The 15,393-nt window shown below is 38.3% G+C and overlaps 1 protein-coding gene across 1 annotated transcript in view; it reads right to left on the minus strand.

Annotated features, from left to right (window-relative positions):
• The window catches only part of LOC307207784 (spectrin alpha chain, non-erythrocytic 1), a gene marked incomplete at both ends in the record, with an annotated part of 83,974 nt that extends 69,581 nt beyond the window's left edge, over nt 1–14,393 (minus strand). Inside the window, 3 exons of the mRNA XM_079961846.1 lie at nt 4,289–4,429; nt 10,557–10,682; nt 14,157–14,393. Coding sequence (XP_079817972.1) covers nt 4,289–4,429; nt 10,557–10,682; nt 14,157–14,393 — 504 coding nt within the window. The remainder of the gene's footprint in view (nt 1–4,288; nt 4,430–10,556; nt 10,683–14,156) is intronic.
• Nucleotides 14,394–15,393: the final 1,000 nt, after the last annotated feature.

The raw sequence follows: 15,393 nt of genomic DNA on the forward strand, positions 1-15,393 counted from the left end.
GAAACAGGAAACGGGTCAATCTCGACAATCGCCATCACCATCGTCCACACAATCGGGACCAATCGATTGGGGAAGGCTCCTGCGTGTGTGTGTGTGTGTGTGTGTACATATTTGTGTTTGTGTATGTATGTGTGTGTGTGTATGTGTGTGTGTGTATGTCTGTATATATATGTGTGTGTGTGTAAATGTGTATGTGTGTATATATATATATATGTGTGTGTGTGTGTGTGTGTAGTGTGTATACATATTTGTGTGTGTGTGTGTGTGTGTGTATGTCTGTATATATATGTGTGTGTGTACATATGTGTGTGTGTATAAATGTGTATGTGTGTATATATATATATGTGTGTGCGTGTGTGTGTAGTGTGTATACATATTTGTGTTTGTGTATGTGTGTGTGTGTGTGTGTGTGTATGTCTGTATATATATGTGTGTGTGTGTAGTGTGTATATACGTGTATATACGTGTGTGTGTGTGTGTATATGTGTGTGTATGTGTTTACACATATACAATCGCCATCATCATCGTCCACACAATCGGGACCAATCGATTGGGGAAGGCTCCTGCGTGTGTGTGTGTGTATATACATATTTGTGTTTGTGTATGTATGTGTGTGTGTGTGTGTATGTGTGTGTGTGTGTGTGTGTATGTCTGTATATATATGTGTGTGTGTACATATGTGTGTGTGTATAAATATATGTGTGTATATATATATATATGTGTGTGTGTGTGTGTGTGTGTATACATATTTGTGTTTGTGTATGTATGTGTGTGTGTACATATGTGTGTGTGTATAAATGTATGTGTGTATATATATATATGTGTGTGTGTGTGTATACATATTTGTGTTTGTGTATGTATGTGTGTGTGTGTATGTCTGTATATGTGTGTGTGTACATATGTGTGTGTGTATAAATGTGTATGTGTGTATATATATGTGTGTGTGTGTATGTGTAGTGTGTATATACGTGTGTGTGTGTATATGTGTGTGTATGTGTTTACACATATACAATCGCCATCACCATCGTCCACACAATCGGGACCAATCGGTTGGGGAAGGCTCCTGCGTGTGTGTGTGTGTGTATACACATATTTGTGTTTGTGTATGTATGTGTGTGTGTGTATGTATGTGTGTGTGTGTATGTCTGTATATATATGTGTGTGTGTACATATGTGTGTGTATAAATGTGTGTGTATATATATATGTGTGTGTGTGTGTGTGTAGTGTGTATATACGTGTATATACGTGTGTGTGTGTGTATATGTGTGTGTATGTGTTTACACATATACAATCGCCATCACCATCGTCCACACAATCGGGACCAATCGATTGGAGAAAGCTCATGTGTGTGTATGTGTATGTGTATATCTGTGTGTTTGTGTGTATATGTGTGTGTGTATGTATGTGTGGGTATATGTATATGTGTGTGTATATATGCGTGGGTATGCGTGTGTGGGTATATGTGTGGGTATATATGTGAGTGTGTGTATATATGTTTGTGTAAATGTGTTTGTGTGTATATATGCGTGCATGTATATATATATGTGTGTGCGTGTGTATATACATGTTTTTCTGTGTGTGTATATATATATGTGTGTGTATATATGTGTGTGTGTGCATATGTGTGTATTAATTGTGTGTGTTTATATATGTGTGTGTTTACATATGTGTGTGTATATGTGTGTAAATGTGTGTGTATATAAATGTGCGTGTATATATGCGTGTGCGTGCATGTGTGTTTGTGTATATGTATGTGTGTGTATATATGTTTGTGTGTATATATATGTTTGTGTCTATGTGTGTGTGTATGTATATGTTTGTGTGTGTATATGTCTGTGTGTACAAACATATAAGCACACACACACATCTATATACACACACACACACATATATACACAAACACACACAATTTATACACATACACACACACACATACACAGACATATATGTGTATATAAATGTTTGTGCATGTATATATGCGTGTGTGTGCATGTGTGTTTGTGTATATGTGTGTGTGTATAAATGTGTGTGCGTGTGTATTTATATATTTGTGTGTATATGTGTGTGTGTGTATATATATATATGTTTGTATATGTGTGTGTGTGTACAAACATATATGCACACACGCACATATATACACACACACACATATATACACAAACACACACAATTTATACACACACACATGTATATAAATGTGCGTGTATATATGCGTGTGCGTGGATGTGTGTTTGTGTATATGTGTGTGTGTATAAATGTGTGTGTATTTATATATTTGTGTGTATATATGTTTGTGTGTGTGTATATGTGTCCCCCTTTTCCCGGGTGTGTGTGCGTGTGTGTTTGTGTATCTATGTGTGTGTGTGTACATATTTGTGTGTGTATAAATGTGTGTGTGTATATATTTGCATGTGCATATATGCGTGTGCATGTATATATATGTGTGTGTGTGTGTGTGTGTATATATATATATATATATGTGTGTTTTTTTTGTGTGTGTATATGTCTTTGTGTGTATATATGTTTGTGTGTATATATGTGTATATATGTGTTTGTGTGTTTATATATGCGTGTGCATGTATATATATATATGTGTGTGTGTGTGTGTATATATATATATATATGTTTGTGTGTGTGTGTGTGTATATATGTGTGTGTATATATATGTGTTTACATATGTGTGTGTATTTATATATGTTTGTGTGTACATATATATGTGTGTGTATATATGTGTGTAAATGTGTGTGTGTATATAAATGTTTGTGCGTGTATATATGTGTGTGCGTGCATGTGTGTTTGTGTATAAATGTGTGTGTGTGTATTTATGTGTCTATGTGTGTGTGTATATATTTATATATATGTTTGTGTGTGTGTATGTGTGTGTGTGTACAAACATATATGCGCACACACACACATATACAGAAACACACACACACAATGTATACACACACACACATATATATATATATATACACACGCACATATAGACACCCAAATAATAAGAGCATTTAAAAATCAATTCCTTACAATTGAGGCAACCGATCGATCGCCAATACCTTGTCATTGATCCAGTCCATGACGTCTTCACATTCCCACAAGTATTGGACCAGTTTCTGGGCCTGGAGGAGTTTGACCCCCTTTTCCCGGGTGTGTGTGCGTGTGTGTTTGTGTATCTATGTGTGTGTGTGTGTGTGTACATATTTGTGTGTGTATAAATGTGTGTGTGTGTGTGTGTGTATATATATATATATATATATGTTTGTGTGTATATATGTTTGTGTATATATGCACGTGCATGTATATATATGTTTTTGTGTGTATATATGCACGTGCATGTATATATGTGTGTGTGTGTGTGTATATTTGCGTGTGTATATATGCGTGTGCATGTATATATATGTGTGTGTGTGTGTGTGTGTGTGTATATATATATATATATGTGTGTGTGTTTTTTGTGTGTGTATATGTCTGTGTGTGTATATATGTTTGTGTATATGTGTGCATGTATATATATGTTTGTGTGTGTATATATATGTGTGTGTGTGTGTATATATGTTTGTGTATATGTGTGCATGTTTATATATGTTTGTGTGTGTGTATATATATATATGTGTGTGTGTGTGTATAGATATGTTTTTTTGTGTTTGTGTGTATATATGTGTGTGTGTGTGTGTATATATATATATATATGTGTGTGTGTATATATATATGTGTGTGTGTACATATGTGTGTGTATAAATTGTGTGTGTTTACATTTGTGCATTTATATGTTTGTGTGTGTATATATATGCATGTGCATGTATATATATGTGTGTGTGTATATATAGATATGGGTTTTTTTGGTGTGTGTGTATATATATGTGTGTGTGTACATATGTGTGTGTATAAATTGTGTGTGTTTATATATGTGTGTTTACATATGTGTCTATATGTTTGTGTGTTCAGATATAAATGTTTGTGTGTATATGTGTGTGTGTATATAAATGTTTGTGCTTGTATATATGTGTGTGCGTGCATGTGTGTTTGTGTATAAATGTGTGTGTGTATATATGTGTCTATGTGTGTGTGTATATATATTTATATATATGTTTGTGTGTGTGTATGTGTGTGTGTACATATATGCACACACACATATACAGAAACACACACACACAATGTATACACACAGACACACACACACACACACACATATATATATATATACACACGCACATATAGACACCCAAATAATAAGAGCATTTAAAAATCAATTCCTTACAATTGAGGCAACCGATCGATCGCCAATACCTTGTCATTGATCCAGTCCATGACGTCTTCACATTCCCGCAAATATTGGACCAGTTTCTGGGCCTGGAGAAGTTTGACCCCCTTTTCCCGGGTCTTTTCCAGGAGGAGTTCCCACAAGCGGTGGAGTTCCTGCATCCGGGTCTGGAAGGGAGGAAATGGCGGCCGTCAATCAATCAATCAATCAATCAGTCGAGCAATTGATCAATCAAGGAAGAAAAAGGAGAGGGCAAAGAAAAGGACGTGAGAGTGCAAACAAGAGGACAAAGGAAAGGAAGTGAGGCGAAAGGAGAGGAAGTGAGCTGGCACATGAAAGGGAAAATCAATCAATCAATCAATCAATCAGTTGAGCAATTGATCAATCAAGGAAGAAAAAGGAGAGGGCAAAGAAAAGGACGTGAGAGTGCAAACAAGAGGACAAAGGAAAGGAAGTGAGGCGAAAGGAGAGGAAGTGAGCTGGCACATGAAAGGGAAAATCAATCAATCAATCAATCAATCAGTTGAGCAATTGATCAATCAAGGAAGAAAAAGGAGAGGGCAAAGAAAAGGACGTGAGAGTGCAAACAAGAGGACAAAGGAAAGGAAGTGAGGAGAAAGGAGAGGAAGTGAGCTGGCACATGAAAGGGAAAATCAATCAATCAATCAATCAATCAATCGAGCAATCAGTCGAGCAATTGATCAATCAAGGATGAAAAAGGAGAGGGCAAAGAAAAGGACGTGAGAGTGCAAACAAGAGGACAAAGGAAAGGAAGTGAGAAAGGAGAGGAAGTAAGCTGGCACATGAAAGGGAAAATCAATCAATCAATCAATCAATCAATAGAGCATGCACATTGGCTTGTTGGAAATCAAAGGCGTCCATCAATCGAGCGGAAGTAGAGAGGGGGAAAAAAGGAAATGGAAGGAAGTGAGAGGGGAAAGGAAAGGAAGGGAAGCGAGAGGAAGTGAGAGTGCAGAAAAGAGGAAAAGAGGAAGTGAAAGGACAAGTGAAAGGAAGTGAAAGGACAACTGGAAGGAAGTGGGAGGGCAAATAATAGGAAATGAGGAAAAAAGAAACGAAGTGAGAAAACAAAGAGGAAGAAAGAGGGGAAATGAAAGGAAGTGAGGGGAAGTGAGAGGAAGTGGAGGGCAAATAGGAAATGAAATGAGAGGAAAAGAGAGGACAAATGAAAGGAAGTAAGGGGAAAGAAGAGGGCAAGTGAAAGGAAACAAGGGGAAAAGGAGAAGAAGTGAGAGGGCAAAGAAGAGGAAAAGAGGAAAAATGAAAGGAAAGGGGAAGCGAGAGGACAAATGAAAGGAAGTGAGAGGTCAAAGGAAAGGAAATGAGAGGGTAAATAAGAGGAAACAAGAGAAGAAATGAAAGGAAATGAGGGGAAACAAGAGGGTAAATAAGAGGAAATGAGAGGAAAAGAGAGGGCAAATGAAAGGTATTGGATGAGTTTTTGAGGCTGGAGGAGTTTCAGCCCCTTTTCCCGGGTCTTTTCCAGGAAAAGTTCCCACAGGCGGTGGAGTTCCTGCATCCGGGTCTGGAAGGGAGGAAATGGCGGCCGTCAATCAATCAATTGATCAATCAATCAATCAATGGAGCATGCACATCGGCTGGTTGGAAATCAAAGCGGTCTGTCAATCGAGAGGAAGTTGAGAGGGGAAAGGAGAGGAAAGGAGAGGAAACGAGAGGGGAAATGAGAGGAAGTGAGGGGAAACAAGCAAATGAGAGGGGAAACAAGAGGAAGTGAGGGGAAATGAGGAAATGAGAGGGGAAACGAGAGGAAGTGAGGGGAAATGAGGAAACGAGAGGGGAAACGAGAGAAAGTGAGGGGAAATGAGGAAATGAGAGGGGAAACGAGGAAATGAGAGGGGAAACGAGAGGAAGTGAGGGAAAACGAGGAAACGAAAGGGGAAACGAGGAAACGAGGGGAAACGAGAGGAAGTGAGGGGAAACGAGGAAACGAGAGGGGAAACGAGAGGGGAAACGAGAGGAAGTGAGGGGAAACGAGGAAATGAGAGGGGAAACGAGAGGAAGTGAGGGCAAATAAGAGGGAAAAAGGAAAAATTAAAGGAAGGCAAATGAAAAGAGGGAAAGTGAGAAGAAAAGAGGGAAAAGGAAAGGAAATGAGAGTACAAAGAAGAGGGTAAATAAGAAGAAACAAGAGGACAAAGGAAAGGAAGTGAAGGGAAAGGAGAGGAAGTGAGAGGGCACATGAAAGGGAAAATAGGAAATGAGAGTGCAAAGGAGAGGGCAAATAAGAGGAAAGGAGGGCAAACGAAAAGAATCAAGAGGGCAAACGAGAGGAAAAGAGAGGACAAAGGATAGGAAGTGAGAGGGCAAAGAAGAGGAAATGAGGGGAAATGAGAGGAAAAGAGAGGAAAGGAAATGAGAGGAAGTGACAGGGCAAATGAATGGAAATGAGGGGAAACGTGAGGAAAAGAGAGAAATAAGAGGAAAGGAGGGGAAGGAGAGGAAAAGACAACAAATGAAAGGAAATGAGGGGAAGCGAGAGGAAACGAGAGGGCAAATGAAAGGAAATGAGAGGGCAAATGAAAAGAAGTGAGGAGAAATGTGAATAAAAGAGAGGGAAGTGAAAGGAAGTGAGAGGGCAAAGAAGAGGAAGTGGGGGGGCAAAAAAGGATAAAAGAGGAAATGAGGGGGAAAGAGAGGGCAAAAGAAAGGAAATGAGGGGAAGCAGGAGGAAAAGAGGGAAAAAAGAGGAAATGAGGGGAAAAGAAAGGACAAGTGAAAGGAAGTGAAAGAGCAAAGAAGGGGAAAAGAGGGGAAAGGATAGGAAAAGAGAGAGAAATAAGAGGAAAGGAGGGGAAGGAGAGGAAAAGAGGACAAATGAAAGGAAGTTAGGGCAAATGAAAAGTAGGGGAAATGAGAGGAAATGAGGGGAAACGAGAGGACAAATGAGAGGAAGTGAGGGGAAAGGAGAGGAAAAGAGAGAGCAAATGAAAGGAAGTGAGGGCAAATGAAAGGAAACGAGGGGAAAAGAGGGGAGGAAAGGAAAGGAAAGGAAAGGAGAGTGCAAATAAGAGGAAACAAGAGGAAACGAGAAGAAATGAGAGCAAAGAAAAGAGGGCAAATGACAGGAAATGAGAGGAAACGAGAGGAAAAGAGAGAAGAAATAAGAGGAAAAGAGAGGGCCAAGGAAAGGAAGTGGGGGGAAATGAGGGAAAATGAAAGGAAATGAGGGGAAACGGGAGGAAGCGAGAGGGCAAAGGAAAGGAAATGAGAGGGCAAAGAAGAGGAAAAGAGGGGAAAGGATAGGAAAAGAGAGAGAAATAAGAGGAAAGGAGGGGAAGTGAGAGGAAAAGAGAGAGCAAAGGAAAGGAAATGAGAGGGCAAATGAAGGGGAAAATAGGAAAAGAGAGGAAAAGAGGAAAAATGAAAGGAAGTGAGAGGGGAAAGAGGGAAAAGAAGAGGAAAAGAGAAGGGAAATGAAAGGAAGTGAGGGGAAGCGAGCAGAAAAGAGAGGGTAAAAGGAAAGAAAATGAGAGGAAAAGAGAGGACAAATAAGAGGAAATGAGGGGAAGTGAGAGGGCAAATGAAAGGAAGTGAGGGAGCAAAGAAAGGGAAAAGTGGGGAGAGGAGAGGAAAAGAGAGAGAACTAAGAGGAAACAAGGGGAAGCGAGAGGAAGAGAGAGGACGAAGGATAGCAAGTGAGAGGGCAAAGAAGAGGAAAAGAGGCCAAAGGAAAGGAAAAGAGGAAAAATGAAAGGAAGTAAGAGCGAGTGGAAAGGAGGGCAAATAAAAGGGGGGAAAAGAAAAGACGGCAAATGAAAGGAAGTGAGAGGGCAAAAGAGGGGGAAAGAGAGAGGAATGGAAGTAGGGGAAACAAGAGGAAACAAAAAGACAAAGGAAAGAAAATGAGGGGAAGCGAGAGGAAGTGAAAGGGCAAATGAAAGGAAGTGACAGGAAATGAGAGGAAGTGAGAGGGCAAATGAAAGCAGGTGAGAGGGCAAATAAGGAAATGAGAGAAAATGAGAGGAAGTGAGAGGGCAAATGAAAGGAAGTGACAGGGCAAATAAGAGGAAATGAGAGGAAGTGAGAGGGCAAATGAAAGGAAGTGAGGGCAAATAAGGAAATGAGAGAAAATGAGAGGGCAAATGAAAGGAGGTGAGAGGGCAAATAAGGAAATGAGAGAAAATGAGAGGAAGTGAGAGGGCAAATGAAAGGAGGTGAGAGGGCAAATAAGAGGAAATGAGAAGAAGCGAGAGGACAAACAAAAGGAAGTGAGAGGGCAAACGAAAGAAAACGGGCAAACGAGAGGAAACGGGCAAACCAAACCAAACCAAACCAAAGGGCAAACGAGAGGAAACGAGAGGAAGTGGGGGGGACCAAAGGAAACGAGAGGAAAACGAGGAAAAACAGGAGACACAACCAGGAAAAACAGGAGACACAACCAGGAAAAACAGGAAACACAAGCAGGCCGGCACCCTCACACAGAGGCAACGCTCCACCTACTCGCAGGTGCGCCCCCACTTGGACGACGGTGACAATGGGGCGCTGGGCCGTCCGGTAGGGTGTGAAAGACTGGGGCGCCGAAACACAACAGGTTAGGAAACGACAACTCCCAGAATCCCCGGGCGCTGGAAATTCCGATTTAGCGTTGTTAACATGCGTGTGTGTGTGTGTGTGTATATATGCGTGTGTGTAGTGTATATATATATGTGTGTGTATATGTGTGTGCGTGTGTGCGTGTGTGTGTATCTGTGTGTATGCATATATGTGTGTGTATGTGTGTGTGTATATGTGTGTATGTGTGTGTATGTGTGTGTATATGTGTGTATGTACATGCGTGCGCGTGTATGTGTGTGTGTGTATATATGTTTGCGTATATATCTGTGTGTAGTGTATATATGTGTGTGTGTGTGTATACATTGTGTGTGTGTGTGTATGTGTGTGTCTGTGTGTATATACGTGTGTGTGTGTGTGTGTATATATGTGTGTGCACTGTATATATATATATATATATGTGTGTGTGTGTGTGTGTATATGTGTTTGTGTATATATCTGTGTATATATCTGTGTGTGTATGTATATATGTGTGTGTGTATACGTGTGTATGTGTGTGTGTGTGTGTATATATATATATATGCGTGTGTGTGCACTGTATATATATATATATGTGTGTGTGTGTATGTTTGTGTATATATCTGTGCATATATAGCTGTGCGTGTATGTATATATGTGTGTATGTGTATGTGTCTATATGTGTATGTGTGTATATGTGAGCGTGTGCACTGTACATATATGTGTGTGTGCACTATATATATATGTGTGTATATCTGTATATATGCGTTTGTGTATATATATGTATATGCGTTTGTGTGTATGTATATATGTGTGTGTGTATGTATAAATGTGTGTGTGTATATGTGTGTGTATGCACTGTACATATGTGTGTGTGTTTATATGTGTATATATATGAGTTTGTGTATATATATGTGTATATATCTGTGTGTGTATGTATATATGTGTGTGTCTATGTGTATATACGTGTGTATGTGTGTATATGTATATGTGTGTGTGCACTGTATATATATATGTGTGTGTGTGTGTATATATCTGTGTATATATGCGTTTGTGTATATCTCTCTGTGTGTATGTATATATATGTGTGCACTGTATATATATGTGTGTGTATATGTGTGTGTATATATGTGTTTGTGTATATATCTGTGTTTGTGCTTGTGTGCAGTGTATATATGTGTGTATATGTGCTTGTGTGCAGTGTGTATATGTGCGTATATATCTGTGCATATATATCTGTGCGTGTCTGTGTGTATGTATATATGTGTGTCTGTGTGTATATACATGTGTATGTGTGTGTGTACATCTCTGTATGTGTGTGTAGATGTATGTGTGTATATGTTTGTGTATATATCTGTATGTGTGTATATATATATATATGGGTGTGCATGTATGTGTACACGTGTATGTGTGTGTAGATATATGTGTGTGTGTATATATATGTGTGTGTGTGCAGTGTATATGTGTGTGTGTATGTATATGTGTGTGTTACAGTGTATATATACGTGTGTGTGTGTGTGTATGTGCGCATGTGAGTATATGTCTGTGTGTATATATATATATATGTGTGTGTGTATATACACACACACACACACACACAACAGGTTATGGGGCCCGAGCCTAGAAGCCCCCCCATTCCAGCGCCCAAAATCCACGGCATCGGGGAAACGACAACTCCCACAATCCCCTCTGTTTGGGGGCAGAAGGACCCAAACTTGGGGGGAAACGGGGTCAAATCCTCACCCGGATGGTTTCGCTGGCAAAGTGCCCCTCGTTCATCATCTGGTTCCCAGTTTCGTCCAGTTTGACAATGGCGCCGGCGTTGGCCTGGACTTCGGCCTCAAAGGCTTGGTGCTTCTGCAACTTGCCCTGGAAAAGGGGCGGAGATTGGGGAGGGTCAGACTAGATGACCCCGGGGTCCCTGAGACTCGAGGGATATGATTCGCAGTCGAGATTCCATGATTCTCGGTCAAAATTCCATAATTCTCGGTCAAAATTCTATGATTTTGGGTCAAAATTCCATAATTTTGGTCAAAATTGCATAATTTTGGTCAAAATTCCATAATTCTTAGTCAAAATTCCATAATTCTCGGTTGAGATTCTGGAATTTTCAGTTGAGATTCCCTAATTCTTGGTCAAGATTCTAGAATTTTTGGTCAAAATTCCATAATTTTGGTCAAATTTCCATAATTTTGGTCAAAATTCCATAATTCTTAGTCAAAATTCCATAATTCTCGGTTGAGATTCTGGAATTTTCAGTTGAGATTCCCTAATTCTTGGTCAAGATTCTAGAATTTTTGGTCAAAATTCCATCATTTTGGTCAAATTTCCATAATTCTTAGTCAAAATTCCATAATTCTTGGCTGAGATTCTGGGATTTTCAGTTGAGATTCCCTAATTCTTGGTCAAGATTCTAGAATTTTTGGTCAAAATTCCATCATTTTGGTCAAATTTCCATAATTCTTAGTCAAAATTCCATAATTCTCGGTTGAGATTCTGGAATTTTCAGTTGAGATTCCCTAATTCTCAGTCAAGATTCTAGAACTCTTTGTTCAAATTCTATGATTTTTGGTCAAAATTCTATGATTTTTGGTCAAAATTCTATGATTTTCGGTCAATATTCCATAATTCTCAGTTGAGATTCTAATTCTCAGTTGAGATTCTATAACTCTCAATCAAGATTCTATAATTCTTGTCCAAATTCTATGATTTTCGGTCGAAATTCCATTATTCGCAGTCGAGATTCTGGAATTCTCGGTTGAGATTATATAATTCTTGGTTGAAATTCTATGATTTTCGGTCGAGATTCTATAATTCTCAGTCAAAATTTCATAATTCTCGGTTGAGATTCTGTAATTCTCAGTCGAGATTCTATAATTCTCAGTCGAGATTCTATAATTCTCAGTCAAAATTCCATAATTCTCGGTTTAGATTCTGTAATTCTCGGTCGAGATTCTATAATTCTCAGTCGAGATTCTATAATTCTCAGTCAAAATTCCATAATTCTCGGTCGAGATTCTATAATTCTCGGTCAACATTCTATAATTCTGTCAAAATTCCATAATTCTCGGTTGAGATTCTGTAATTCTCGGTCGAGATTCTATAATTCTCGGTCGACATTCTATAAATCTAAATTAATCTCAGTCGAAATTCCATAATTCTCAGTCGAGATTCCAGAATTCTCTGTCAAGATTTTATAATTGGTCAAAATTCTAAGATTCTCCCTTGAGATTCTTTAATTCTAGGTCAAAATTCCATAATTCTTGGTTGAGATTCTCTAATTCTCGGTTGAGATTAATTCTCAGTTGAGATTCTATAACTCTCAATTGAGATTCTATAATTCTTTTCAAAATTCTATGATTTTCGGTCGAGATTCCATTATTCTCAGTCGAGATTTTGGAATTCTCGGTTGAGATTATCTAATTCTTGGCTGAGATTATATAATTATTGGCTGAAATTCTATGATTTTCGGTCGAGATTCTATAATTCTCAGTCAAAATTTCATAATCCTCGGTTGAGATTCTGTAATTCTGGGTTGAGATTCTACAATTCTCAGTCAAAATTCCATAATTCTCGGTTGAGATTCTGTAATTCTCGGTCGAGATTCTATAATTCTCGGTCGACATTCTATAAATCTAAATTAATCTCAGTCGAAATTCCATAATTCTCAGTCGAGATTCCGGAATTCTCTGTCAAGATTTTATAATTGGTCAAAATTCTAAGATTCTCCCTTGAGATTCTTTAATTCTAGGTCAAAATTCCATAATTCTTGGTTGAGATTCTCTAATTCTCGGTTGAGATTAATTCTCAGTTGAGATTCTATAACTCTCAATTGAGATTCTATAATTCTTTTCAAAATTCTATGATTTTCGGTCGAGATTCCATTATTCTCAGTCGAGATTTTGGAATTCTCGGTTGAGATTATATAATTCTTGGTTGAGATTATATAATTCTTGGTTGAAATTCTATGATTTTCGGTCGAGATTCTATAATTCTCAGTCAAAATTTCATAATTCTCGGTTCAGATTCTGTAATTCTCGGTCGAGATTCTATAATTCTCAGTCAAAATTCCATAATTCTCGGCTGAGATTCTGTAATTCTCGGTCGAGATTCTATAATTCTCGGTCGACATTCTATAAATCTAAATTAATCTCAGTCAAAATTCCATAATTCTCAGTCGAGATTCCAGAATTCTCTGTCAAGATTTTATAATTGGTCAAAATTGTAAGATTCTCCCTTGAGATTCTTTAATTCTAGGTCAAGATTCTATGATTTTCGGTCAAAAAATCCATAATTCTCAGTCAAGATTCTAGAATTCTCTGTTGAGATTCTAGAAATCTCAATCTCAGTTGAGATTCCATAATCCGGTCCACATTCTTTAATTCTCAGTTGAGATTCTTTAATTCTTGGTCAAGATTCTGATTTTCGGTCAAAATTCTATGATTTTGGGTCAAAATTCTACGATTTTCAGTCAAAATTCCATAATTTTCTGTCAACATTCCATAATTCTCGGCCAAGATTCTCCAATTCTCGCTCGAGATTATATAATTCTCGGTCAAAATTCTATGATTTTCAGTCAAGATTCTATGATTCTCTGCCAAGATTCTATGATTTTGGGTCAAAATTCAACGATTTTGGGTCAAAATTCAATGATTTTCTGTTAAAATCCTACTATTTTGTCAAAATCCTATGATTTTTTGTCAAAATTCTATTATTTTCAATTTAGATTCTATGATTCTTGGTCAAAATTCTATGATTCTTGGTCAAAATTCTATGATTTTTGGTCAAAATTCTATGATTCTTGGTCAAAATTCTATGATTTTCTGTTAAAATCCTACAATTTTCTCAAAATCCTGATTTTCTGTCAAAATCCTATGATTTTCAATCGAGATTCTATGATTTTTGGTCAAAATTCAATGATTTTCTGTTAAAATCCTACAATTTCCTCAAAATCCTATGATTTTCTGTCAAAATCTTCAATTTAGATTCTATGATTCTTGGTCCAAATTCTATGATTCTTGGTCCAAATTCTATGATTTTTGGTCAAAATTCTATGATTTTTGGTCAAAATTCTATGATTTTTGGTCCAAATTCTATGATTTTTGGTCAAAATTCAACGATTTTCTGTTAAAATCCTACAATTTTCTCAAAATCCTGATTTTCTGTTAAAATCCTGATTTTCAATTTAGATTCTATGATTCTTGGTCATAATTCTATGATTCTTGGTCCAAATTCTATGATTTTTGGTCCAAATTCTCTGATTTTTGGTCCAAATTCCACCCTTCTCCTTCCAGCTTCCCGCCTTCTGGTGGGACCGACTAGATCCCCCTTGGTCCTCCTCACCTGCAGGTTGGTGGGATCCTTGTAGCTCTCGTCCGAGGCCACCTGGAGCTTCTCCTGGATCCACTTCTCCAACTCGTCGGCGTCCCGCTGGAAGAACTGGAAGCGGTAGGAGTCCTCCAGCTTCTGGCGCCGCAGGGTGGACAACTCCTTGAAGCGGTGGTAGCGGTCCAGGACCTGCTGGCGACGCTCCTGGATGTCCTCCGCCGTCTCCAGAACCTTCACCCCGGAGAGGTCCATGGTTCTGGAAAGGAAAGAGGTTCTCCATCAATTTAGGGAGGGTCTCCGTCAAAAGATGGAGGTTCTCCATCCATTTAGGGAGGTTCTCCGTCAAATTATGGAGGTTCTCCATCAAATTATGGAGCTAGATCGAAATATGGAGGTTCTGGATCAAAATATGGAGGTTCTAGATCAAATTGTGGAGGTTCTCCGTCAATTTATGGAGGTTCTGGATCAATTTATGGAGGTTCTGGATCAATTTATGGTTCTCCATCAAATTATGGAGGTTCTCCATCAATTTATGGAGGTTCTCCATCAAAATATGGAGGTTCTTCATCAAAATATGGAGGTTCTTCATCAATTTATGGAGGTTCTCCATCAAAATATGGAGGTTCTTCATCAAAATATGGAGGTTCTTCATCAATTTATGGAGGTTCTCCATCAATTTATGGAGGTTCTAGATCAAAATATGGAGGTTCTGGATCAAAATACGGAGGTTCTAGATCAATTTATGGAGGTTCTCCATCAAATTATGGAGGTTCTAGATCAAATTATGGGGGTTCTCCATCACTTTATGGAGGTTCTCCATCAAAATATGGAGGTTCTCCATCAATTTATGGAGGTTCTCCATCAAAATATGGAGGTTCTCCGTCAAATTATGGAGGTTCTCCGTCAAATTATGGAGGTTCTAGATCAAAATATGGAGGTTCTGCATCAAATTATGGAGGTTCTCCGTCAGATTATGGAGGTTCTCCATCAATTTATGGAGGTTCTCCATCAAATTATGGAGGTTCTCCATCAAATTATGGAGGTTCATCAAAATATGGAGGTTCTTCATCAATTTATGGAGGTTCTCCATCAAATTATGGAGGTTCTCCATCAATTTATGGAGGTTCTTCATCAAAATATGGAGGTTCTGCATCAATTTATGGAGGTTCTCCGTCAATTTATGGAGGTTCTCCATCAAATTATGGAGGTTCTCCGTCAATTTATGGAGGTTCTCCGTCAAATTATGGAGGTT

The sequence above is a fragment of the Podarcis cretensis genome (assembly GCF_951804945.1).
Source record: "Podarcis cretensis genome assembly, chromosome: Z".
NCBI lineage: Eukaryota > Metazoa > Chordata > Lepidosauria > Squamata > Lacertidae > Podarcis > Podarcis cretensis.